General features: G+C 52.4%; 2 protein-coding genes across 11 annotated transcripts in view; one reads left to right on the forward strand and one right to left on the reverse strand.

Moving 5' to 3' along the window:
* The window catches only part of ZBTB4 (zinc finger and BTB domain containing 4), a 30,758-nt gene extending 14,704 nt beyond the window's left edge, over positions 1-16,054 (reverse strand). The window contains exon 1 of one of the 3 annotated variants that reach the window (XM_081835608.1): positions 15,901-16,054. The gene's annotated coding sequence lies outside the window, so the exon portion shown is untranslated. Of the gene's footprint in view, positions 1-3,175; positions 3,353-15,900 lie in introns of those variants that run through there. The other 2 variants (XM_081835610.1, XM_081835609.1) reach the window with 2 other exon arrangements.
* SLC35G6 (solute carrier family 35 member G6) lies at positions 12,763-24,038 on the forward strand. 8 transcript variants are annotated; one of them, XM_081835739.1, is made up of 3 exons: positions 12,763-13,867; positions 13,959-14,146; positions 22,560-24,038. In XM_081835739.1, exons 2-3 carry the CDS (start codon positions 14,094-14,096, stop codon positions 23,665-23,667), a joined length of 1,161 nt encoding a protein of 386 aa, XP_081691865.1. In that variant the 5' UTR covers positions 12,763-13,867; positions 13,959-14,093; the 3' UTR covers positions 23,668-24,038. The 8 variants fall into 8 exon arrangements, with proteins under 8 accessions (XP_081691865.1, XP_081691866.1, XP_081691869.1 ...); XM_081835740.1 differs by lacking the exons at positions 12,763-13,867; positions 13,959-14,146 and adding an exon at positions 14,555-14,665; XM_081835743.1 differs by lacking the exons at positions 12,763-13,867; positions 13,959-14,146 and adding an exon at positions 16,105-16,148.
* The last annotated feature ends 2,505 nt before the right edge of the window (positions 24,039-26,543 follow it).

Here is a 26,543-nt window from a genome sequence, read left to right on the forward strand (position 1 = left end):
AGACGACGCGTTACCCCAAATTTAAACTGTTTGCTATCCCTGTGCCCAACACACTTTAAATTCTGCCACTAGGAAAGGAACCTTCCCTTAAAACCCATGCAGCTTTTCGTTTCAGTTTTGGATTTATTTTTTTTTGAAAAAGAGGGCAGAAATGGTCAAACGGCGGGCAGAGTTGAGGCTCTGTTGCATTTGGGGTCAGAAACAGGGTCACAGCTGTCAACGTTTCCCCTTTTTAAGGGAAATCCCCTCATTCCGAATAGGATTCCTCGCAAGAAAGCGTAAAAGTTGACAGCTGTGAACAGGATCCCAGGCCTCAAGAGGGGATGGAATAGGCCAGGGGTCAGCAACCAAAGGCCCATGGGCCAAAAGCGGCCCTGGAGGTCATCTGACTGGCCCCTGAGCCGCCCCCCAAACCGAGCTGACCGCTCACGCCCTGAGCTAAACCGCGGCACGGGGACTCACTTCCGCGGTGCCGGAAATCGCGTCTGCGCACGTGCTGGAAATCACACATTCACACACACACAGGAGGGATCTCCACGGGACCAATCTGGCCCAGGCAAGAGAAACCTTGCTGACCCCTGGAATACAGTGGTACCTCGGGATGCGAACAGAATCCGTTCCGGAGCCCTGTTCGCATCCTGAAGCGAACACAACCTGCGTCTGCACGTGCGCGGGTCGCCGCTTCCGTGCATGCGTGAGACATCATTTTGACCATCTGCGCACACACGTGTGGCGAAACCCAGAAGTAATGCGCTCCGTTACTTCCGGGTCGCCACGGAGCGCAACCCGAAAATACTTAACTTGAAGCCACAGGGTGCCACAGGGTTCTGTCTTGGGCCCGGTCTTATTCAACATCTTTATCAACAACTTGGATGATGGACTCAAGGGCATCCTGATCAAATTTGCAGATGACACCAAACTGGGAGGGGTGGCTAACAGACCAGAGGACAGGATCACACTTCAAAACGACCTTGACAGATTAGAGAACTGGGCCAAAACAAACAAGATGGATTTTAACAGGGAGAAATGTAAAGTATTGCACTTGGGCAAAAAAAAAATGAGAGGCACAAATACAAGATGGGTGACACCTTGCTTGAGAGCAGTACATGTGAAAAGGATCTAGGAGTCTTGGTTGACCACAAACTTGACATGAGCCAACAGTGTGATGCGGCAGCTAAAAAAGCCAATGCAATTCTGGGCTGCATCAATAGGAGTATAGCATCTAGATCAAGGGAAGTAATAGTGCCACTGTATTCTGCTCTGGACAGACCTCACTTGGAGTACTGTGTCCAGTTCTGGGCACCACAGTTCAAGAAGGACACTGACAAACTGGAACGTGTCCAGAGGAGGGCAACCAAAATGGTCAAAGGCCTGGAAACGATGCCTTATGAGGAACGGCTAAGGGAGCTGGGCATGTTTAGCCTGGAGAAGAGGAGGTTAAGGGGTGATATGATAGCCATGTTCAAATATATAAAAGGATGTCACATAGAGGAGGGAGAAAGGTTGTTTTCTGCTGCTCCAGAGAAGCGGACACGGAGCAATGGTTCCAAACTACAAGAAAGAAGATTCCACCTAAACATTAGGAAGAACTTCCTGACAGTAAGAGCTGTTTGACAGTGGAATTTGCTGCCAAGGAGTGTGGTGGAGTCTCCTTCTTTGGAGGTCTTTAAGCAGAGGCTTGACAACCATATGTCAGGAGTGCTCTGATGGTGTTTCCTGCTTGGCAGGGGGTTGGACTTGATGGCCCTTGTGGTCTCTTCCAACCAGTGGCGTAGCATGGGGGTGCAAGGGGGGCTGGCCACACCGGGCGCAACATCTGGAGGTTAGGGTTAGGGGGCGCAAATCCACAGGTCAGGGGGCGCAAATCCACAGGTTAGGGGGCGCAAATTACTTGCCTTGCCCCGGGTGCTGACAACCCACGCTACGCCACTGCTTCCAACTCTACGATTCTATGATTCTATAAGTACATTTATCCCGAGGTATGACTATAGTCACTTCCTAGCACCCTCCATAAAACACACCCACCCCTCAATCTAGCTGCGATTCTTTGATTCTATAATAATAATAATAAAATTTTATTTATATCCCGCCCTTCCCAGCCGAAGTCGTGGTCTATAAGGCGCAGGAATGAATTCAAATATTTCTCCCCCCCCCCCCATTCATCAACTAGAAACTTGCTTTATTTTTTTTATAAAAAAAAAACCGAGTGCGTGACTGACTATTCTTCCAAGGAAGAAAAAGCTTACAAAAGTCTGAAATTCTCAGTTTCCCCTCTGTCAAATATGACAGTTAGCAGTATCATCCAGGACTTATCTTTTTAATGTGCCATTGCTGTTACTTCTGACCGAAGAGAGAAATAAGATCGAAAACAATACCCACTGCATTTAAAAATATTTTAAACGCTCGTATTTTTCCACAGCGTCACTCTTTTTTAAAAACAACAACAACCAACCCTTGCTTTCATCATCTTACCCTGAATGCTTGCCCACCATTTCGGCAGAAAAGTTGTATCCGTTCCTCATACGTACATCATGGAAAATTTGACCCTATTCTCACAATTAAAAGGACTTTGTGATTAACACCTTCCAGCCCAAACTTACAGGTTTCATTACATTTCGATAACTCAAAAAAAGAGTCACGTATAGATGTCTAATTAAATGGTAGATACTGGGAGCGAACAGCGAGAGAGGCTGGAAGCCTCAATTGCTCTTACGTTCCGCCTCCTGAAAAATCCAGAAACCTTAAAATAAAATAAAGGATGTCACCAGCTTGCCGAGTTGCTATTTCTGTTCCCCTTTGAGCACAGATTTGCGGACTTTTTTTTTTTAAGGTTGTGTGGCTCAGAGCGGGGAGGGGGGGGACGGGGGACGGACCTCTCTTTTCCACATCTTTCTGGCTGCCTCTTCTGCGCAGCATTCACAGAGGAGGGGACACCAGTTTTCCACTAGCTTTGGGCCACAAACGACTGCCTGCCCCTCTAAAACGAAGTCCTGGATTCGAATCCAGCACCCTCAGAAGGCCTCGCTGCGGCTCCAGCAGGCCTGGATTCAATTCTGCTTCTAAACACAAGATGCGAATTCCCTTTGGCTGTGTGATCTCAAGCCCTGGCTCCCTTCCCACCAGACTCCGCTTTCAGAAAACCCCAAAATCAAGGGATATCCTAGGTGCTGCCTACCCCACAGATTTCCCCTCCCGGAATCGAAGCCCCCACTATGTTTCCCCGCGAGCGGTGGGGAGAGCTGAGCCTCCGAGCTTGCGCAGCCAAAGGAACTCAATCCTCTGCCATTTCCGGAGATCCTGTGATCTCAGCAGCGCGGACTGCCTTGTGTTAACAACCTCCTACCCAGCTTAGCAGTAGAAGAATGCAGAAAGGCAGGCAGGCAGAGAGGGCGGAAGAGGAGAGAGAAATAAAAAGCCCTTCCTGGCTGCCAGAGAGGCCTGACGGGTCCAGGCAGCGTAACCTTTGCTGCGCAACAGGCCGGGGCGCGAGGATCACTGCAATCAGCCTGCGTCAGCCTGCGTGTGTCAGGATCTGTTGTCGGGTGTTACAGATGGGCGTAACTGAAGACGGGGACGCGATCCGCCACACCGACACCGTTGGGCCGAAAGGGGCTTCAGGTGTCTTGGGTGTCAGCCGCAAAAGGGGGGGCTGCGTGGGCGCACATTCCTCTGCAAAACGGCGGGTGTTGTGTGTCCATCGGTATGTGGGTCAGGCAGAGAGGCGTCACCAACTGGATTCGGCCTGCGCGGGGAGCCCTCAGCAGCGGCGAAGGAAGCGGGGTTTCTACGCCTGGTGCGCAGCGGGCATGATGCGATTCCAGAACGGGCAATGTGGCCGGGAGAACGAGATGACAACGGCCGGGATGGAGTGTGTTGGGTGCAGGCAGATATCTCGGAGGGTGCGCTTCTTGGGGACTGGAGGAAAAGAGGAGGGTGACAGGGTTCCATCCTGCATCGATTTTGCAGGAAATCTGGAATATAACGGCGCTGTGGTTTTCCCAGTAGTGACGTATGGAAGTGAGAGCTGGACCATAAAGAAGGCTGATCGCCCAAGACTGGATGCTTTTGAATTCTGGTGCTGGAGGAGACTCTTGAGAGTCCCATGGACTGCAAGAAGATCCAACCTCTCCATTCTGAAGGAAATCAGCCCTGAGTGCTCACTGGAAGGACAGATCCTGAAGCTGAGGCTCCAAGACTTTGGCCACCTCATGAGAAGAGAAGACTCCCTGGAAAAGACCCTGATGTTGGGAAAGATGGAGGGCCCAAGGAGAAGGGGATGACAGAGGACGAGATGGTGGGACAGTGTTCTGGAAGCGACCAGCATGAGTTTGACCAAACTGCGGGAGGCAGTGGAAGACAGGAGGGCCTGGCGTGCTCTGGTCCAGGGGGTCACGAAGAGGCGGACACGACTAAACGACTCAACAACAACAACAATGTGCATCATCGGAGCCACATGAAAAGAAGGCCGTCGGGGGGTTTTCTGCGCATCTTACAGCCACAGTCTGATGGGAGAGGTCTTAGATCTGAGTTCATTGCAGCGCAGAGGGCAAGGGTTCAGAAAAAGTGTTAGGGCATTTGCTAAGTGGTGCAGTTGGGTACAATTCTGACGAAGCGACGAGTCAAATCGGGGGGGGGGGGTGCAAGTCAGCTGTAGTTAAGGTGCAAGGGGGGTGTTGATGGACAGCTGCCTGTGCGTCAGGCAGAGTCCAGCCGATGCTGTTCTGGAGCTAATAAATAACTCTGACGGATTATTTTTCCCTTTCAAGCATAGACAAGAAAATTGCTTCCAAAGCCAAAGGAAGTAGCCGAGAGCTCGCAAATCATTAACCGAAAAACAACACCAGGCGTTGCCATAGAAACACCAAACACTTCGGCTCTTTTTCCTCGGCAAAGGAAGTTGCTTACGACCCTGACAGAGGCTTGCAGTCCTCCTGGGCAACAGCCAGCAGCTCTGAGAGGGGGCAGGAGAGGTCCTGCTGCATAGCTGTAAGATCTCGAACCCAGGTCCTGGAAAAAGGGATGAAAGGCTCCTAAGGATATTGACACAACTGCTTATTTGTGGGAAAATAAAGCAAATGTAAGTGCAGACTCTTGACAACCGTAGCCAATGGGTACGTCAGAGAGCAAAGGCACGGAAGCGATTCTGAGCTGCGATTGGCCAAGTCGGCCATGACATCATGCCAGTTCCTTCGTCTCCTCCAACGCAACATGCCACCACGGCCCCCGGTTTTTTACAGAGACTAAAGAAAAACTGCCTAAGAAAACACACTCGGCGTTCTACGGATGCACGCAGTGTTAAAAATAAAAACCGCAGCAATAGGCCTGTTTGCACATTTCCACAGGCAATCCCCACAGCGAACCCAGTGCAAAGAATGTGCTAAAAAATGAAAAAACCCCAGGGATTGCAAGATCTCTCTGCCACAAAAAGCCTTCCGAGCGCCCGCAGATGATGCTGTCGCGTACTGGAATGTCTTAAGGTGCTTGCAGGACCCAAAATCTTCACTCAACGGCAGTGCGCGAGCACAGCACATAAGGATGCAGAAACATGCATTCCATCATTGGGCGTGGGAATAAAGGGAAGGAGAGTGACGGAGAGTGACCCAGAAATGTTCTGAAAGGCGGCTGGGACTGCAATACAACCTGCTGCCTCATGCAGCCAGATACTAGTGGGGAGGGCATGGGCCTTGAAATAGCAAGGACCACACACCCCTCAAGCAAAATCATTGCCTCCCAGTCCCTCCAGACCAGGTTAAAGGTAAAGGTAAAGGGACCCCTAACCATTAGGTCCAGTCATGGCCGACTCTGGGGTTGCAGTGCTCATCTCGCTTTACTGGCCGAGGGAGCTAGTGTACAGCTTCCGGGTCATGTGGCCAGCAGGACTAAGCCGCTTCTGGCGAACCAGAGCAGCGCACGGAAACGCCGTTTACCTTCCCGCCGGAGTGGTACCTATTGATCTACTTGCACTTTGACATGCTTTCGAACTGCTAGGTTTGCAGGAGCAGGGACCAAGCAACGGGAGCTCAACCCGTCACAGGGATTCAAACCGCCGACCTTCTGATCGGCAAGCCCTAGGCTCTGTGGTCTAACCCACAGCACCACCCACACCACCAAACCAGATTACACACACACACCTGGCCAATGTACACAACTCAAAAACGCACTGAATTGCCCCTCTGAACAACTGAATATGCACAATTAACAACTCTACCTACAAGTAACAAAGCATGTTGTTTTGTAAACAGAGGATGTTTTTAAAGTAAAAAATGACTTGTTTCGTTCTGTATTTTTGGGTGGCAGCCAATGCTACTTAGAATACGCTGCTGAAATTAAAGGACAATGCTAACTTGGGTTTAGTAATTGATATGGGGCTACTCAGAGTAGGACGACCTGTCGTCTTTCTCCTCTTGTTCTTTGAGAGCCACTAAAGCAGCAGGACAATATTTAAAGGTAAACACACAAACAGAAGCTCCAAAGCAATGTTGTTGTTGTTGTTTTTCATTTCATTTCTATACTATATTCTATAGTTTAACGAAACGATCGCAAAGCAGTTTGCAGCACATTAAACATCAAACAAAACCATCTGGAATAAAGCAATGCAAGCGTCAAGGAAAATATTCCAGATCTTTTCTAAGTGGCATTTTGTTTTCCCCATATTCATTTACCTACTTAATTTATAGAGCTGCCCCCATAGCAGAAGGACTCCAGGAAGGCAGTGGGGTATAGGGGTTAGAGCAGGGGTCAGCAAACTTTTTAAGCAGGGGCTGGTCCACTGTCCCTCAGAATTTATGGGGGACCAGACTATATTTTTTTGGGGGGGGGAGAAAAGAGCAAATTCCTATGCCCCACAAATAACCCAGAAATGCACTTTAAATAAAAGCACAGATTCTACTCATGTAAAAACACCAGGCAGGCCTCACAAATAACCCAGAGATGCACTTTAAATAAAAGCACACATTCTACTCATGTAAAAACATGCTGATTCCCAGACTGTCCGCTGGCCGGATTGAGAAGGCGATTGGGCTGGATCCGGCCCCTGGGCCTTAGTTTGCCTTCCCATGGGTTAGACTGCAAGCTTCCTCAACCTCGGCCCTCCAGATGTTTTTGGCCTACAACTCCCATGATCCCTAGCTAGCAGGACCAGTGGTCAGGGATGATAGGAATTGTAGTCTCAAAACATCTGGAGGGCCGAGGTTGAGGAAACCAGGGTTAGTGTGTCGGACTGGGACCTGGGAGATGAGGGTTCAATCCCCACTCAGTCATGAGGCCCCCATGGGGGACCTGGGACTCCGTCACAGCCTCTTCGCCTACCTTTCAGTGTCGTTGAGTGGATTAATTGAGCTGGGGGGAGCAGTAAATGAGCTCTTCTGCTCACCTGCTTAAGAAAGCCGGAGGGGCCAGCCAGAGAGGGATGTCCGTCGCAAACCTGGCGCCCAGAAATCTCCATGGGGCCACAATTGGACCCACGCCAGTCACAGAACACGCCCGGCTGATTACAGTCATACCTCAGATTACAGCCGCTTCAGACTGTGTTTTTTCGGGTTGCAGACCGCCAAAACCCGGAAGTACCAGAACAGCTTACTTCCGGGTTTCAGCTGTCGCGCATGCGCAGAAGCACTAAATCGCGCTTTGCGCATGCGAAGAAGCACTGAATCACAACCCAAGCGTGCACAGATGTGGGTTGCGAACGCTGTGGGCTGTGAATGTGCATTCCACATGGATCACGTTCACAACCAGAGCGTCCACTGTACTAACACTGGTTGTGGGACACTGTCTCCGAAAACGTGGTCCATAGTCAGGGATGGGCCACTGTCTCCCCAAAACCTCCGTCCTACGGGAAAGCCTGCAAGCAGATTTGCCATTCTGAACCCCAAAACCTCCCAGCTCTCTACTCGAAAAACAACAACACGGATGACAGGAAGGGGGTGTGTGTGTGTGTGTGAAACCCAAAGCCTTTAAAATAATTTTTTAAGAGTAACCAGGGTGTGCGTGTGGAAGAGCGGCATATCCCCGAGGAGGGAACGATCTTGCATTTCAGGGGGGCTGGACTGGATGACCCCGCTGGACCCCTAATTCCAACCCTGCAGCGACTCTGGGAATAGGTGCTCAAATTCAGAAGCACGTAGATTCAGGACCACGGAGGACGGTTCAGGAATGCCTTATCTGCATCAAATCCTCTTAACCCCCACCTTTAAAGTTGTGTTCCATGTCCTAGACATAGGCCATGGGTAGGCAACCTAAGGCAACCTAAGGCCCGGGGATCTGGCCCAATCGCCTTCTCAATCTGGCCCACGGACGGTCGGGGAATCAGCGTGTTTCGACATGAGTAGAATGTGTCCTTTTATTAAAAATGCATCTCTGGGTTACTTGTGGGGCATAGGAATTCGTTCATATTTTTTCCCCAAAATATAGTCCGGCCCCCCACAAGGACTGAGGGACGGTGGATCGGCCCCCTGATGAAAAAGGTTGCTGACCCCTGGGCTAGATGATTTATAATCCTGTGAAGCTGGACCTGCCTGGTGTTTCGACATGAATAGAATGTGTGCTTTTATTTAAAATGCATCTCTGGGTTATTTGTGAGGCCTGCCTGGTGATTTTACATGAGTAGAATGTGTGCTTTTATTTAAAATGCATCTCTGGGTTATTTGTGGGGCCTGCCTGATGTTTTTAAATGAGTAGAATCATAGAATCGCAGAGTTGGAAGAGACCCCAAGGGCCATCGAGTCCAACCCCCTGCCAAGCAGGAAACACCATCAGAGCACTCCTGACATATGGTTGTCAAGCCTCTGCTTAAAGACCTCCAAAGAAGGAGACTCCACCACACTCCTGGGCAGCAAATTCCACTGTCAAACAGCTCTTACTGTCAGGAAGTTCTTCCTAATGTTTAGGTGGAATCTTCTTTCTTGTAGTTTGGAACCATTGCTCCGTGTCCGCTTCCCTGGAGCAGCAGAAAACAACCTTTCTCCCTCCTCTATGTGACATCCTTTTATATATTTGAACACGGCTATCCTATCACCCCTTAACCTCCTCTTCTCCAGGCTAGAATGTGTGCTTTTATTTAAAACGCATCTCTGGGTTATTTGTGGGGCCTGCCTGGTGTTTTTACACGAGTAGAATGTGTCCTTTTATTAAAAATGCATCTCTGGGTTATTTGTGGGGCATAGGAATGTGCTCATTTCCTCCCCCAAAAAATATACCGTAGTCCTGCCCCCCACAAGGTCTGAGGGGTGGTGGACCGGCCCCTGGCTGAAAAAGGTTGCTGACCCCTGTCTTAGGGGCCCGTCATGCAAGGTTTTGGTTTTGAGCGAAGGCCTGGAAAACACACACACACCCCGGCTGGGACGCTGTGCCTGGAAGAATGACCTTTTCGGAGAGAGAGGCAGAGCGTGTTTCTGCTAGCTAGCAAGCAAACAAGCAAGGAAGGGGGAGGCCGGCCAGCTTCACGCAGCAGCGAGGCAGCATGAAACCGACGGCCGAGGAGAAAAACAACAAGAAGCCAGCCTAACAATGGAGATCAGAAGGAGGCTGGAAGCCCTCCAGGGAAAACATAGCCCAGCCCGGCCCCAGTGTCCCCTGGAAATGCCCTCCGCCAGGGCTGGCAGCGGGACAAGATGGCTGCCAGGCGGCCACCCAAGGGCCCCTCCGTGTAAAATGGAAACCACGGGCAAATCTTGTGGCACCCGGTCTATTCTCCCTACAAAATATTCACACACACACTGGTAACATTCCCTGGTTTCCTATTCTGGGCTTAGGCCTTGTTTTGCTCCAAAATACTGGCGTTAAAACGGATAATATGTGGAAATGAGAGAGCAATGCGGCCCTCCAATTCCTCCTATGTGGCCCACGAAACGCTCCCAGGCCACACCCCTTTTCTCCAGGCCACGCCCCTCGCCAGGCCAGTTTGCTTGGCACCCAGCCTTTATACCCCGCCCATCTGGCTGAGCTTCCCCAGCCACTCTGGGCGGCTTCCAATCAAGTGTTAAAAACACTTTGAGGTTGAATCCTGACAAGACAGAAGTACTGTTTTGGGGGGACAGGGGGCGGGCAGGTGTGGGGGACTCCCTGGTCCTGAATGGGGTAACTGTGCCCCTGAAGGACCAGGTGCGCAGCCTGGGAGTCATTCTGGACTTGCAGCTGTCCATGGAGGCGCAGGTCAGTTCTGTATCCAGGGCAGCTGTCTGCCAGCTCCATCTGGTACGCAGGATGAGACCCTCCCTGTCTGCAGACTGTCTTGCCAGAGTAGCGCATGCTCGGGTTATCTCTCGCTTGGACTACTGCAATGCGCTCTATGTGGGGCTACCTTTGAAGGTGACCCGAAACTGCAACTAATCCAGAATGCGGCAGCTAGACTGGGGACTGGGGGGGCCGCCAAGACCACATAACACTGGTCTTGAAAGACCTACATGGGCTCCCAGGATGTTTCCAAGCACAATTAAAAGTGTTGGTGCTGACCTTTAAAGCCATAAATGGCCTCGGTCCAGTATACCTGAAGGAGCGTCTCCACCCCCATCGTTCAGCCCGGACACTGAGGCCAGCTTTGAGGGCCTTCTGGAGGTTCCCTCACTGCAAGAAGTGAGGTTACAGGGAACCAGACAGAGGGCCTTCTCGGTGGTGGCGCCCGCCCTGTGGAACGCCCTCCCTTCAGATGTGAAGGAAATAAGCAGCTATCTTCTCTTTAAAAGACATCTGAAGGCAGCCTTGTTTAGGGAAGTTTTTAGTATTGAATGCTGTATTGTTTTTAACACTTGATTGGAAGCTGCCCAGAGTGGCTGGGGAAACTCAGCCAGATGGGCGGGATATAAATAATAAATTATTATTATTATCCTTTCCCCGGTGTAGCGGCTAAGTGACCGACTGAGCTACGATCAGCAGGTTCTGGGTTCAAATCTCACCTCTTCCGTGAACTCAGAGGCCAACCCTTCTCTCTCAGTCCTCAGTCCTCCCACCTGCAAAATGGGGGCAGGCGGGGAAGAGCGAGAATAGTGACTTACCTCACCTGCATATCCGTCTGGTTCAGCAACATTTTCATGAGAATTATAGCGCGGTTCATTATTTTTAAAGCATACTTTTTCCTGTTTTAAAAGGATTGTTTTGTTTTTTCTAATGTTAAAAGGTCCAAAACGCATTGAACCCGACGGGCTGAAAAGGGGCTGCGTCATGTTTGTTTATTTTCTGTCCTGGGATAGCTCAGTCGGTTCAGCACAAGACACTTAATCTCAAGATTGTGGGTTCGAGACCCACATTGGGCCAAACTGTCCTGCATTGCAGCGGGTTGGTCTAGATGACCCTTGGAGGGTCCCTTCTAACTCTGGAAATCTACGATCCATTGCCTATAGATCCCACCTTTCCTTCAAAGAGCTCAAGCTGGCACGGACAGCTCTTCGCCGTGACATCCTCGCCACGACCCTGAGAGGCAGGCTGGCCTGAGCGCAAGGGACGGGCCCAAGGTCACCCAGCCAGCTTCACGGCCAAGCTGCCTGGCTTTGGCAAACCTTTCCTCGCCGCTTGGCCTGCGCCAGCCCTGTAGTCCTTTGGGGAGTGGGCCGCACTCGGGCCAGGAGCAGGGTTGCAGGGGCCACACGCTTCCCCCCCAAAAAAATTCTCAACAACATGCGTCTTAAAAACCAGTCCCTTCGACCGAAGGAAAGCAAGCAGCTGTTTTCTACCCTTTGCCGATAAGAAGCTAACCCGAAGTGCTTTTTTTAAAATGGGGGGTGGGTGTAGATTTGCACGCAATCTTCCCCCGTTGCATTGCAGACCCTTCAAAAGCTCACAGACAAACACAGAAGCTGGGCACTGCCTCAAGGGACGGTGCCATTTTTGTGTTGTTTCCTCACCGCCCGACACGCTCAGATCACGTAGAACCCCACACGGTATCTCAAGACCCCCCCCCAGGCATTTCTCACAACGGCATTCGGGACACCCAGATTCACACTGTGCATCAGCGGAGAGAAATGCACCCCGTCGTTCCGTTCGTAAGCATGTGCGCACTAGAGAGCTCTGCGCACCCACAAAACAAAACAAGCCTCTGGGCTATGCGCTCAGTTCAGACATCCGCTCACAGCCACGTTCTCCCATGCGCGCAGGGCTGATCTTACGGGATCAAGAGGGAACACGCATCCTCATACGTGTCACCTCATGCGCCCGTGCGTTTGACAGCCCCTCGCTCTCCACCTATGTGGAGCCCCGGGTGCGAAAGAGGCGGCCAGGTCGTGAGAGGGGAAAGCGTTAAGTGAGGGGTGCAGGCAGGGGGCATCAAACAGGGGCAGAGAAGAGCATTAAGGGATTGCGGCAGGAGAGGGGAATGCGGGTGAGGACGATGCTTACAAACAGTGCGGTGCAGTGGTTAGAGCAGGCTTCCTCAGCCTCGGCCCTCCAAATGTTTTGGGACTACAATTCCCATCATCCCTGACCACTGGGCCTGCTGCCTAGGGATCATGAGAGTTGTAGGCCAAAAATATCTGGAGGGCCAAGGTTGAGGAAGGCTGGGTTATAGAGTGTCGGGCTAAGAGGCATGGGTTCAAATCCTCCCCCCCCCCCCGGCCACCCACAGCCACGAAGTGACCTTGGGGCCAACCGCTGCCTCTCTCAGCCTACCCTACCTTGCAGGGGTGTTGTGAGAATAAACTGGAGAGGTGAAGGACCATGCGCTTGAGCTCCTTGGAAGGAAAATGGGACCCCTGACCAGTAGGTCCAGTCATGGCCGACTCTGGGGTTGCAGCGCTCATCTTGCTTTATTGGCTGAGGGAGCCAGCGTACAGCTTCCGGGTCATGTGGCCAGCAGGACTAAGCCACTTCTGGCGAACCAGAGCAGTGCACGGAAATGCCGTTTACCTTCCCGTCGGAGTGGTGCCTATTTATCTACTTGCACTTTGACGTGCTTTGGAACTGCTAGGTTGGCAGGAGCTGGGACCAAGCAACGGGAGCTCACCCTGTCGCAGGGATTTGAACTGCTGACCTTCTGATCGGCAAGTCCTAGGCTCTGTGGTTTAACCCACAGCGCCACCCGCGTCTCTTTTGGAAGGAAAGGCGGGGTGGAAAAAAGGAATAAACAAGAGAAATAAACATATGAGAATGAGGGCAGGGGGGCGTGTCGAGAGGGTGTGTTCGGTGGCAGAGAGAAGATCTGAGAATTTTGTGTGTTTGTGTGTAAGCTTGCGTGCAAGATGTGTTCGTGTGTGTGTGGAAATGAGGTTGCAACGATGGCCTAAGGGATATGGGGTTATTAAAGCCAGTTCGGGAGGGGGAAAATCCCCAGCCTCAGGGTTTCATAACGGCGCCGCTAAAAGGAATCTGGATGTGACCCTGATTTTCCTTCCCACTTTACTTCCCGCTGAAAGCTGAGATCGGCCACCAAAAATGTGAAGTATTTTCCCCAACCCCGGCTGAGGAGGGCATGACAGCATACGGAAGAGTGACGGTCCTGTGTTTTCAGCTGAGGAGGAACGAACGGCAGGCCGGCAGCCTTGCCCTAAGCCGGTTGCAAACAGCAGGGCCCTCACACAAGGCAGTGCGGTATAGTGGTTAGAGACGGCAGGGTTCAATTCCCTACTCAGTCGCAAGGCTGGGTGACCTTGGGACAGTTCCCGGCTCTCGGGCTAGCCTACCTCACAGGGTTGTTGTGAGGACAAAAAGGAGGGGACGGCGTACGCCACCTTGGAGGAAAGATGGAATATAAATCAGTAACGTGACTGTAGGATGACGGTGTTAGCTAGGTTTGCCGTGATACCCAGTGTGGATTTTCTGCCTCGGGCCTAGAAAAATGTCCTGTGTGGCTCGGAGGTTTCTGTTTAGGATTTGGCACGTATTTATGTGTCCGTCGCAGGAGTGGGATAGATTTAAGACACCGAGAGAAATTATCTGAAGAAGTGTGCATGCACACGAAAGCTCATACCAAGAACTGACTTAGTTGGTCTTTAAGGTGCTACTGGAAGGAATTTGTTTTGTTTTGATATAGGGAGAAAAGGATATAGGGAAAACAGGTCTGAGGGACATACTAGGAAGGCAGGCGAAGCGAGAGGGGGTAACAGGAAACAGAAAGGGTCTGTTGGTGCGCACAAGGCTCTGACAGGCGTGTGGCGAGGTTGTCGTGAGGGATGGCAGTGGATAGCGACACGCACATACAAGACACGCAAGATGTCTTTTGGAGGTAAATAAACAGGAGATTACGAAGGAAGGAGTCCGTGCCATTATCGGGCAATGGTTTTTTCCATCGAGTGGTAGGCTCGGAAGGGACCCCCCTGAGGGTCTTCGAGCCCAACCTCATGCAATGTAGGGATCGCAGGGATCTAAGGCAAGCTCTGCCAACCTGGTGCCCTCCGGGTGTTTGAGGGCAGCGATGGGGCTGGTGGGAGCCGTCTTCCAAAACATCCGGGAGGCACCAGACGGGCAGGTTTGAGAAACGGCACATGGGCATGTACGTGAGGCAGGGTGCTCAGCGCCTCAAAAGCAGGGACCACGGCCCACTGTGGGCGATCAGCGAGAGGCAAACTCCTGAGGTGCGCCAAGCCTGCGCTGTTTTGGGCATGGGATGAGCGCCACTAGGTCAGGAAAACAACCAGAGCTTCGGCCACGTTAACCCTCAGCGTTCCCTTGCGGAAGAGGGAACCAAGGAGAAGAAGAGCAGGCGAAGAGATGAAAGCTGAACAGGATCCCTTCTCCTAATGAGGTCACCCTCACAGCCTCTCCCCCCCTTCCCCGCTGCCCTTCATGTTAGGGTGCCCACCCCCATCCCCAAACACAGATCCTCTTCAAAACTCGCCCTTCCCCAATATTTTTGTATTTCTGCTGCCATGGAAAACATGCAAGCGGAGATCCCTTTTCTAACCCCAAATATCCAGGTCGCCCCGAACACTTCCAAAAAAGGATCCCCCGCTGAGATCCATCGCCTCTCTGTTAACCCATGAGAAGCACAGGAGTGCGTGAGCCTCGCGCGATCCCAGGACCCAAAGAGAATCGCCCAAAGCCGCCGCGGCTCGCCTGCACAAGCGCGCAGCTCCGCGCGCTAGGATCCCAGATCCAGTGTATAGGATGGCTGCAGAAAAGCCGCGGAATCCTCATCTCTCTCTCTCTATGTATCTATATCAGGGTGGCTTCCAGAATTAAAATTAAGGAAGCCAGATCATCCACCATCACAGGCCCGACTTTTCGACCCTGGGGTCCCAAAAATATCCCGGATCGCCCAGGGGTCATTTCCGGAATAGGTGTTTGGGGAGGGGGTCTCTTCAAGGTCTCCCGTCCACTCCCCCCGCCCCCTCCAAAAGAGAGAGATCGAAACATGCAATCCGTGGCGAGGATGCTAAATGCGCAGATTCGCCTCCTCTTTCGCTGCGCCCCTCCCCTCCCCAAAAAAATAACACCCAGCCAAACAGGCTCTCCGCACCCCCTTTCCTAAATCCCCGGGCCGACCTCTTTCCGAACGCCTGGAGAGTTCTAGAACCCCCGCCCTGGCAGGAGGGAAAAACTTTCCCTTTCTTGGGTGGCTGGGTGTGTGTGGTTTTTTTTGGGGGGGGTGTCCCTCGGTTCTTTCCCGGGACTGGCACGGACCCCCCTCCCTCCCCTTCCCAGCTCCGGAGATCCGGATGCGCAATTACGCAGCTGGCTGGAGGGCGGCGCGCCCCGGCGGCGATCTTGGGCGCGCGTCGCGGGGAGAAAAGTGGCGCCCCGTTTGGACACCCCCTCCCCAAACACCGCGGGGCCCCGGGACGACCCCCTACCGATCCCAACCCCACCCCGGCTGGCGATCCCGGGGACTAGGCCGCCTTGGAAAAGGGCGCTCGGTTGGGGCCCTCTCCAAGCGCCCGCGGGCAGCCTCGCCCTTGTTTTGCGCGCCCCGAGGGGAGCGCACGGGAGCGGGGCGCCTCCGGTGGGTGGCTCCCCCCGTCGGGTCGGCGAGCCCCCTACCTGCGTGTCTGCTGCTGCTGCTGCAGCGGCGCGGCGAGGCAGCCCAAGATGGAGTCTTCTCGCCCCGCCATTCATGCTCGCAGCCTGCTTGGCACGGGACGCCGCTCCCCTCGCTCGCCGCCGCCGCCGCGCTCTCCTCTGGCTCCGGCGCTCCGCTCAACCCGCCGCCGCCGCCGCTGCCTCCCCCTCTGACATCATCGCAGAGGCTCAGCCGATTCGGAGCGGCGCCGCACGCAACTTCGCCCTCGGTGCGGGCCAGCCCTCCGGCCCCCGGGACGCCCCCCAGGAGAAGCCAGCGAGCGAGAGCGCACGTCGGGAGCGCTTGCCTACATCCCGGGGTTTGGGGAGGTTGCGGTGCGGGGTGGGAGAAGAGAAGATACGCGCTTTCCAATCACGCGTAAAGCTGGTTTTCTCCTCTCTCTCTCTCCCCGCGTTGGTCCCTGCAAAGGGAGGCGCCTCTGATCATGTGCAGAGCGCCTGTAAGCGCAACGCACTCCGGGGATAGCAGCGGAATAAAGGGGAGAGCGGGGCGGGAGATGCTGTGAAACCGGGCTTGCTCGGAAGTAGGTAAGGTTTCTGGAAGGGGTCACCGATCATGTGCAGAGTGCCTTTTCGCGTAACCACGACGCATAAACCTCTCCCGGGGATGCCAACACAAGAAGAGGGAGAGGGGGCAAATATACTGTGAATTGGGGCTTACTCGGAAGCAAGTAGGGCTTTCTGGGAAGCAAGTAGGGCTTTCTGGGAGGTGCCACTGAGCATGTACAGAGTTCCTTTCCGCCTTCACGCGTCAGGACGACACAAACTCTCCTCTGGCCATGCGGATAAAAAGGAAAAGAAACGGGGGTGAGTGTAAAATTGGGCTTTCTCGGAAGTAAGTCGGATTTCTGGAAGGTGCCGCCCCTTCTCTAGGGCAGCCCTCTGCAAATAAGGCCCCTTGGGGTTGTATCCAGGGCCAGTTCTACTCAGATGGGCACACTGAAATTAATAGGGGCAATAGGTCTGCCCCAAGGCCCCCCAGCTGCACAACCTTCAATGGGGCTTCTCCCCAGGTATAAAACTGCAGCCTCACAGTGCAAAAATTCAGAGGTCAAAGTCTATTATTATTATTATTATTATTATTATTATTATTATTATTATTTGCATTTATATATCCCACATTTTTTCATCCAAGAAGCTCAAGGTGTTGGAGAAGTTTCTCCCGTCCTCATTTAATAACCCCACAACAACAGTAGGTTGGACAGACTGAGAGACACTGATGTCATGACCCACAAGTGATTTGAACCCGGGTCTCTCAGGTCCTGATCCTACACTCTAACCAACTATACCACAATGATCTACCCTCAAGCATGGATGTATTCCCATCCTTGTTTTGTTCTTATCCCAGCAGTACACGAGCTGTGATGGAGCGGGCGAGACCAGGCGTGGGTCAGAAAGGCAGTTTCTGCGTGTGGTGTAGAGGGAAGTGAGGGGCAGGTGGGGCTCGCTCGCTTGGGAAGAGAGCCCCCCTCAGAAGGAAAACTCTGATCCTCAACATCCTCTGCCTTGTGGAGATCTTCGGGAAAAGAAAAGTCTCAGGACTAAGCCCTTCACAGATCTGGAGCGGAGTCCCTAAAATGGTTGGATGAGGCCTTGTACGTTGCCTTCCGGCAACCGCTGCAGCCAAGCTGGTGTCAAACATCTTGCTCTGCTTTGGACCACATCAGGGGGGTCTTGTCATCTGGGTAGCATAGGACCTCCACACACAGACTGCCCAGGTTTGTGCCCAAGAGCTCACTTCAGTTCTGCTAACGCAGCGGTTTGGTCTCACCCCTGAAGGCACACTCCATTGTTTTCTGGAGACAGAAAGATGCCAACAACAGAGGGGAGCAAAATTATATTATTATTATTATTATTATTATTATTATTATTATTATTATTATTTATACCCCACCCTCCCCAGTAGTGGTGCATGGAAGTGAGAGCTGGACCATAAAGAAGGCTGATCGGAGAAGAATGGATGCTTTTGAATTCTGGTGCTGGAGGAGACTCTTGAGAGCCCCATGGACTGCAAGAAGATCAAACCTCTCCATTCTGAAGGAAATCAGCCCTGAGTGCTCACTGGAAGGACAGATCCTGAAGCTGAGGCTCCAAGACTTTGGCCACCTCATGAGAAGACTCCCTGGAAAAGACCCTGATGTTGGGAAAGATGGAGGGCACAAGGAGAAGGGGACGACAGAGGACGAGATGGTGGGACAGTGTTCTCAAGGCTACCAGCATGAGTTTGACCAAACTGCGGGAGGCAGTGGAAGAGTCGGACACGACTAAACAACTAAACAACAACAACAACAACTCCCCAGCCAAGACCAGGCTCAGGGCGGCTAACAGCAAGTATAAAAACAATTGATTAATTGACAATTTAAATTAATAATTGAAAAGGCGCTCTGCATGTTTTAAGGCGCTCTAGTCCTCATTTGAATATTCCAGGCCTTAGTAGCACAGATTCCAGAGGCCTACAAATTGGAGTGAATTAACTCAGGGCTGTTAACTGCTCCGATCTCAGGTGGTTTCTTGCTAGAGAGCCTCTCCAACAGCTTCGCCCAGCCTAGCACTCTGCAGATGTTTTGGCCCACACCTCCGGCAAGCGCAGCCTTATATTCCAAAAACACCTGGAGGGCATTGGGTTGCAGAGCCCTGGAGGGGAGGGGAAAAACCATTCCCTCATCCATCATCCCATATAACGTCCTTTGGGGTAGACCTGTTCATCGCTTGCAGGTGTCTAGCAAGTGTCATCCAGCCTGGGGGAAGAGGCCCTGAGGGTGTGATGTCATAGTGGGGCATACAGGCAGGATGACATCACAATTTCTGCCAGGCAAGGGAGCCAGGCTAGGCGATTGAGGCAGCGTCGTGTTTGTACGGTGGCTGTGAAGGTAGGTGGGGGCTGGGAGAGTTGGGGAGGGCTCCTTCTAGAAGCCCTGCCCTTTCTTCTTCTCCATCCCCTGCTCCCCGAGTCCCGGGGGGGGAAGAGGACTTCAGAAATGGTGACTCTCTCCCCCCACCCCACCCCACCCCACTTTGCGGCACTGGATTCCCACCCTTCTAGAACCCAGGCATAGAACCCAGACGCCCTGACGACAGATACTGCAGGAAGGGAAGTAGGATCAGATCGGTGTGGGAGAGAAAGGGGGTGGCTTATAGTCACACCCACCCACTCCTGACTCCAGGAAACATGGAGGAAGAGTTCCGATTCTTTGGTTTACCTGCGTTGAATGTAGAAATCCCCGGGTTCAGACTAGGACGGCACGTCAAGGTAGGGCTGGGGGTGAAATCCGTCTGAAATCAGGGACAACACTGAGCTGGATGGACCATTGTGGTCCAATTTGGGCAGCTTTCTACATGAGAAATTCCCTGCCCCGTCCAAGATCACGAGTTGCCCTTGGCTCACTGCTCCCACCCAGGAATATTAGGCAGGTAGTTGAGCTCCAGAAAGGAAAGGTAGATTTCAAAGAGAATCGCCTGGGTATGTGGCGAAATGGTTAGTGTCGGACTGTGGCTTGGGAGACCGTCCCTTATTTGGCGGGAAACTCCTTTATCCCAGTGCCGTGTCCCGCTGCTGTCCCTTTTTGATGATGTCCCTTAAATTTCCCGGGTTTCAAAGGAAGCAGCTCCTCTCCCTCCCTCCCTCCCTGCCGGCCAGGGAGGAGGGAGGCTCCAACTGTGTTGCTTGGCTGCGTTGCTCACCCAATAAGGAGTCTGAGAACGACTGGGGGGTGGAGCTTGCAGGCCTGGTGCCAATCAAATCGGCCGCCTTGCCTGGGGACTCGTCTTTGCTCAGCGCTTCCCAGCGGAGAGGGGACGGTGGTTTTCCTTGCTGCATCCCCTTTGCCGGGTTGCTGCGCTGTGGGAACCACCGCTTGAGGCTTCGTTTGGCTGCAGGCTGGGCTTTCTGCCTTTGGCTCGGAGGGGCTCACAAGTCGAACATACCTGTGCCTGGAAAATCCCTTATTTTGGCTGCCGATCCCTTATTTTCGAGGCTGCTGGTCCCTTATTTTCAAATCTGTAAGTTGACAGCTATGGTTCGAACCCCTCTTGGCTGTGAAACTCAGTGGGTGACCGCGGGGCCTGCCTCCCGTCTTTCAGTCTAACGTACGTCACAATGTGGCCCGGGTTCAGCTAAATGACTCGTGGGGTCCCTTCCAACTCTACAATTCTATGAATCTGAAATTGCTGTTGTGATAAAGTGGGGATGAGAAGGATGCACCCCACTTTGAGATAAGGTGCTATGTAAATGGAATGAATAAAGAAAACTGTATTAAGAACAAAAACAGGTTATAAGGGGAAACTAGGAAGAGGGCAGGACGTGGGTGGTGCTGTGGGTAAAATCACAGAGCCTAGGGCTTGCCGATCAGAAGGTCGGCGGTTCGAATCCCCGTGACGGGGTGAGCTCCTGTTGCTTGGTCCCTGCTCCTGCCAACCTAGCAGTTCGAAAGCATGTCAAAGTGCAAGTAGATAAATAGGTACCACTCCGGCAGGAAGGTAAACGGTGTTTCCGTGCGCTGCTCTGGTTCGCCAGAAGCGGCTTAGTCATGCTGGCCACATGACCCGGAAGCTGTACGCTGGCTCCCTCGGCCAGTAAAGCGAGATGAGCGCCGCAAACCCAGAGTCGGCCACGACCGGACCTAATGGTCAGAGGTCCCTTTACCTTTAGGAAGAGGGCAGATAGCAGACAATTGGGGGGGGTTAAGTCATGGAAAGCAAATGAGGAAGGTGGTCCAATGGTCCAGGCACAGTATTGGGGAACTGGCTGCAGAATCCACCACCTATGCCCAAAACCCTGGCAGGTTGCAGTTAAACTGTGGAACTCCTGCCACAGTAGGCAGTGATGGCCATCCATCAGAAGAGGAATGGGCAAGTTCCTGGAGGAGCAAGGCTATTTTGGGGAGCTACTAGCAACAGTGCCTGTGCTCTGTCTCCACAACTGAAGGCAGCCGTGCTTCTGAATGCCAGCTGTTGGTAAACGCAGGGGGGCAGAGCAGTCCTGCGTTCGAATCCTGATTGCGGGTTTCTCACAGCATAGCCACTGTGGGAACAGGATACGGGACTGAATGGGTCATCGGCTTGACCCAGAAGGCCGTTCTTATGCTCTTAACATTTGAAAACGGTCCTCTCAGCTGTCCTTAAAGGTAAAGGGACCCCTGACCATTAGGTCCAGTCATGGCCGACTCTGGGGTTGCGGCGCTCATCTCGCTTTATTGGCTGAGGGAGCCGGCGTACAGCTTCCGGGTCATGTGGCCAGGAGGACTAAGCCACTTCTGGCAAACCAGAGCAGCGCACGGAAACGCCGTTTACCTTCCCGCCGGAGTGGTACCTATTTATCTACTTGCACTTTGACGTGCTTTCGAACTGGTAGCTTGGCAGGAGCTGGAACCGAGCAATGGGAGCTCACCCAACTCTCCTTACTACTACATAAATTTTTTTAATTTCACATTCGGTTCCAGTGGCATAGCGTGGGTTGCCTGGGCCCGGGGCAAGGCAAGGATCCTCAGCACTGCCTGCCAATAGGCTGCAACCAAGGGGCAATAGCTCTGCGACCTACACAAGTGGCAGCCGCAGCACCTGTGAGCATTGGGCACAGCTGGGAACAGGAGGAGGGATTGTTTGGGAGTGGGTATCTATCAAAAGCTCATGCAGAGGGCGTCCTCGCATCCGACTGTCGCCCAAATCCACTCCTCGTTCTGCCCGCACAAACATTGGGAGATTTTCTGTGTGAGGGGGAGAGCATGCTATTTTTTAGGTATTATTACTATTTTCTCTTTTTTCCTTTGGAAATTTTGTGCTCATCCCCATAGCTACGCTACTGCTTGGTTAACTAAGACTCCATTTCTGAGACTCACTGCCCATCTGAGTAGACAAGCAGGCAGGTTTGGATATTCATCAGACTACAAGTTGGGGAATCTGGCTTAAAACCCTAAATTGAGGCTTGGGAAATAATTTATCACTTAAAACAACCCCAGTATTTCCTTAAAGGTAAAAGGACTCCTGACCATTAGGTCCAGTCGTGGCTGACTCTGGGGTTGCAGTGCTCATCTCGCTTTATTGGCCAAAGGAGCCGGCGTACAGCTTCCGGGTCATGTGGCCAGGAGGACTAAACCGCTTCTAGTGAACCAGAACAGCGCACGGAAACGCCGTTTACCTTCCCGCCTGAGCGGTACCTATTGATCTACTTGCACTTTGATGTGCCTTCGAACTGCTAGGTTGGCAGGAGCAGGGACTGAGCAACGGGAGCTCACCCCGTCGCAGGGATTCGAACCACCGACCTTCTGATCCGCAAGTCCTAGGCTCTGCAGTTTAACCCACAGCGCCACCCGCGTCCCTTACTTACTTGCAACTTATTTCCGGCTTCACAACACTCCCCCGAGGCGGGCTTGTTTAGAAACCAGGCAGGTGGATAAAAGACGGCGTTAGAGCAGTGTTTCCCAACCTTGGGCCTCCAGCTGTTTTTGGACTACAACTCCCATCATCCCTAGCTAGCAAGACCAGTGGTCAGGGATGATGGGAATTGTAGTTCAAAAACAGCTGGAGGCCCAAGGTTGGGAAACACTGCCTTAGAGGTATGCCACTCAGACAGATGCATTAACTCACTTGCAACCTCCCTTTGTTTTCCCCGCCCTCTCCTGCAGGTACCTGCTGGCTCCCAGCAATCCCTTGGCACTCCTGCCCATGGCACCTCGCCCGGGGCCCCCCGACCGAGCGGCCTGGACCGTGGCCGACCTGCTGCGGTTCTCTCCCCCGCCCTGCTCCCCGCCGCCCCCGCCACGACGCCCGCTTTGGAACCGCTACCGCCTGTCAGAAAGCATGAAGGGCCTTCTGGTGGCACTGCTGGGGGGCGGCGTCCCGGCCGGCTTCGTGGCGCCGTTCACCCGAATGGCCAACGAGGCCTCAGGCATCCCTTCGCTGGAGATCCTCCTCTTCCGCTGCATCCTGCACCTCCTCTTTGCGTGCTACCTGCGTTGCCAGAAGGCTCCTTGCTTCGGGCCGCGGGAGGCCCGCCAGCGGACACTCCTGCACGCCTCCATCAACGTCATCTCAATCGGCTGCGCCTACAGCTCCTTCATGGTGGTGCCCAGCGGGAATGCCGCCACCGTCCGCAAGGGCTCGTCGACCATCTGCTCCGTCCTGCTGGCGCTGTGCATCGAGAACGGCCGCTTGACGGGCTACGACTGGTTCGGGCTGGTGGGCAGCACCCTGGGCCTGATCATCATGGTGGTGCCCGACCTCCTGGACCTCGACAAGAGCACGCAGCTATACGACACCTTCGGCTATGCCCTGGCCTGCCTCGGAGGGATGGCGCTGGCGCTCGGGCTGGTCATCTTCCGGGCCCTGGACTTCCCGGCCAAGCTGGTGACGGTGGCCTTCCTCTTCGGCGTGGTGGGAAGCCTGGTGTGCTCGCCGGCCATGTTCCTCCTCCAGCAGCCCGTCATGCCCCTGGACCCCCTGACCTGGACTTGCGTGGCGGCCATCAGCTTTCTGGCGTTGGTCTCCTTCCTGTGTGCCAGCTACGCCGTCACCAAGGCGCACCCGGCCCTGGTGTGCGCCGTGCTGCACTCCGAGGTGGTGGTGACGCTGGCGGTCCAGTATTACGTCCTGCGCGAAGCCGTCACCCCCTTTGACATCATGGGGGCGGGGGTCATTCTCGGAAGCATAGTCATCATCACGGCCCAGAACATCAGCTGTGACACGACTGAAGAGGACGAGGACGCCAGCGTCCAACTGAAGGACAGCACATAGCCGCGGCGGGGCACGAGGCTCGAGCAGACTCCAGGAGGACAGACCAGAAGCAGGGACCTTCCAAAGGACCCACCAGCGAGGGCGTCGCAGCTTGAAAATCCGCCCGCTCGCCCCCAACAGACAAGATGGTGGTGAGGCTGTGGACGAGGTAGCCATCCGATCCTTTTTGGACATCTGGGTGGAAAACGGACCCAAAACCCAATTACCTTTCCTAAGGAAAGGCCAGCGGACTTGGCTGGGACAGCTATTGGGTCTGCCTGCTTCTCAGAAAGCGGGTTCAGGGAAATGCCTAAGCCTGTGGCTTTTGTTTGATTTTTTATTGAGTTTTACGATTTTTTATCGTCACAATATCAATCACATCCAAAGGGGGGAGGGGACACACACATTTCCTATGTTTCTCCCTCTCCACCACGACTTTCCTAAACTTTGTGGGGGTTTTTTACGTATTAACTTCTCTGGCTTGCTTATAACTTATAAGGTTTTTACAATAATAATTGTTCTCTTATCGTTTTAGCATCATCATCATCATATTTTCCGTATTTATTCTGTTAATTGTGTTTAGTCGAAACTTGCTACGGAGTCCATTTCTTTAGATTGTTTTTGTAGGTGTGTCGCAAAGGGTTCCCAGTCTTTCTTAAAGTCTGTTGTCCTTGTCTCGAAGCCTTTTAGTTAGCTTTGCCATTTCAGGGTATTCCATCAGTTTTTTGTGCCATTCTTCTTTCGTAGGTCTTTCTTCACTTTTCCGTCTTTGGGACAGCAATATCCTAGCCACCGTTGTTTATTACATAAAGAGCTTTTTCTGCTCTTTTGGCAATTCTTAACCTGAAACGCCTAGTAAAAAAAAGCTTCTGGCAGTTTAACAAAAGTTATCTTAAACATTATTTTCATTTCATTACAAATCATTTCCCCATAACTTTTAATTATTTTGCAATTCCACCACATATGGAAAAACGTGCCTTCTTTTTCTTTACACTTCCAACACTTTTTTGCCATTTTTACAGGTGTAATATACCATCTCTACATCGTTTTCTTAGAATTCTCTTTTAACAGTATACAGCCAGTACGTTTTAAATTCACTTCCAATAATTTTCCCCAGTCTTCCATTTACAGTATATGTTGTGTCCTATATCTTGTGCCCACTTATTCATTAATAATAATAATAATATTTTTTATATATACCCCGCCCTCCACAGCCAAGACCAGGCTCAGGGCGGCTAACAACCAATAATAAAAACAAGTTGACTGAAATACAACTTTAAAACAAGATTAAAATACGACATTAAAATGCAGCCTCATCACAGGAGAAGAAAGGAAGAGGGGGAGGGAGTCAAATTGATTCCAAGCCAAAGGCCAGGCGGAACAACTCTGTCTTACAGGCCCTGCAGAAAGAAATCAGATCCCGCAGGGCCCTGGTCTCATGAGACAGAGCGTTCCACCATGTCGGGGCCAGTGTTGAAAAGGCCCTGGCTCTGGTTGAGGCTAATCTAACTTCCTTAGGGCCCAGGACCACTAGGGTGTTGCTATTTATGGAACTTAAGGTCCTCCGTGGTGCATACCGGGAGAGGCGGTCCCGCAGGTACGAGGGTCCTAGGCATGGAGGGCTTTAAATGTCAAAACCAGCACCTTAAACCTGACCCTGTACTCCACCGGGAGCCAGTACAACTGGTAAAGCACTGGGTGAATATTCTCCCATGGCAGAGACCCCGTGAGGAGCCTCCCCGCGGCATTCTGCACCCGCTGGAGTTTCTGGGACAGCTTCAAGGGCAGCCCCGCGTAATAATTTTAATAATAATTTTTATTTATACCCCACCCTCCCCAGCCAAGGCCGGGCTTAGGGCGGCTAACAAGCAATAATAAAAACAAGTTGAATGAATACAACTTAAAAACAAGATTAAAATACAACAATTAGAATATTGAAACATTGAAATATTAAAATGCAGCCTCATCACAGGAGGAGAAAGGAAAAAGGAAAAAGAAAAGGCGGGGGGATCAAATTGGCTCCAAGCCAAAGGCCAGGCGGAACAACTCTGTCTTACAGGCCCTGCGGAAAGAAATCAGATCCTGCAGGGCCCTGGTCTCATGAGGCAGAGCGTTCCACCAGGCCGGAGCCAGTGTTGAAAAGGCCCTGCCTCTGGTTGAAGCTAATCTAATTTTCTTAGGGCCCGGGATCACTAGGGTGTTGCTTATAGAATTTCGGGACATTTGCACATCGTACACGAATTTGCATATTCCTTCTGGTTCGTGGGACGCTTCCAGAAGCTTCTTTCCCACCTATTATTTTGAGGTCTTTTTAGGCGAGGCAGGCAGGCTTATTAACGACGAACCCCAAAATTTGGGACCCCCCAAATTTTACCCAAGTTTTGCAGTCGTTTTGCAGCAGCAACCCCGCGTTTTGCAGTGTGCCCCGCAAACTGAGCAGTCGATATGTAAAAGCGGGGTTTGTAGTTAACACCCCAAAATCTGACGGGGTCCGAGTCACTTCAAACCGATGCCAAAGTTTGGCAATCGCGTTGCAACGTTTTGCAGCGAAACCCCCCCACGCTTTGCAGCGCCTGGCCAAACTGAGTGTTCGTAGTTAATGAAGCCACGGGGAGAGGAATTTGAAGAGCACCCAAATATTGCAACGGAAGGAAACAGGGTGGGGTGGATTAAAGGAAGGCGCTGTTTTCCTGGGTGCTCCTACGATGGCTCCCCTCTGACACCCTGGGGTACCTATTCTGTGTGGCTATGCCACCCAAATGAGCTGAATGGTGGGGCAGAAATGACACTGGAACCAACTTTAAAAGGTGGAGGTAACAGTGGGTGTGCGCAACTAAGTTTTACTCGGAGTAATCCCATTGAAAATGATGGACATAACTTAAGTCACATCCATCAAT

The sequence above is a fragment of the Podarcis erhardii genome (genome assembly GCF_964252035.2).
Source record: "Podarcis erhardii genome assembly, chromosome: 13".
NCBI classification, from domain to species: domain Eukaryota; kingdom Metazoa; phylum Chordata; class Lepidosauria; order Squamata; family Lacertidae; genus Podarcis; species Podarcis erhardii.

Coding starts and splice junctions, on each gene's coding strand:
- SLC35G6 (XM_081835738.1), top strand. CDS start 18,077: ATGTTGGGAAAGATGGAGGGCACAAGGAGAAGGGGACGACAGAGGACG. Junction 18,271..22,559: donor CTCAGGGCGGCTAACAGCAA/GTATAAAAACAA, acceptor CCTCTCCTGCAG/GTACCTGCTGGCTCCCAGCA.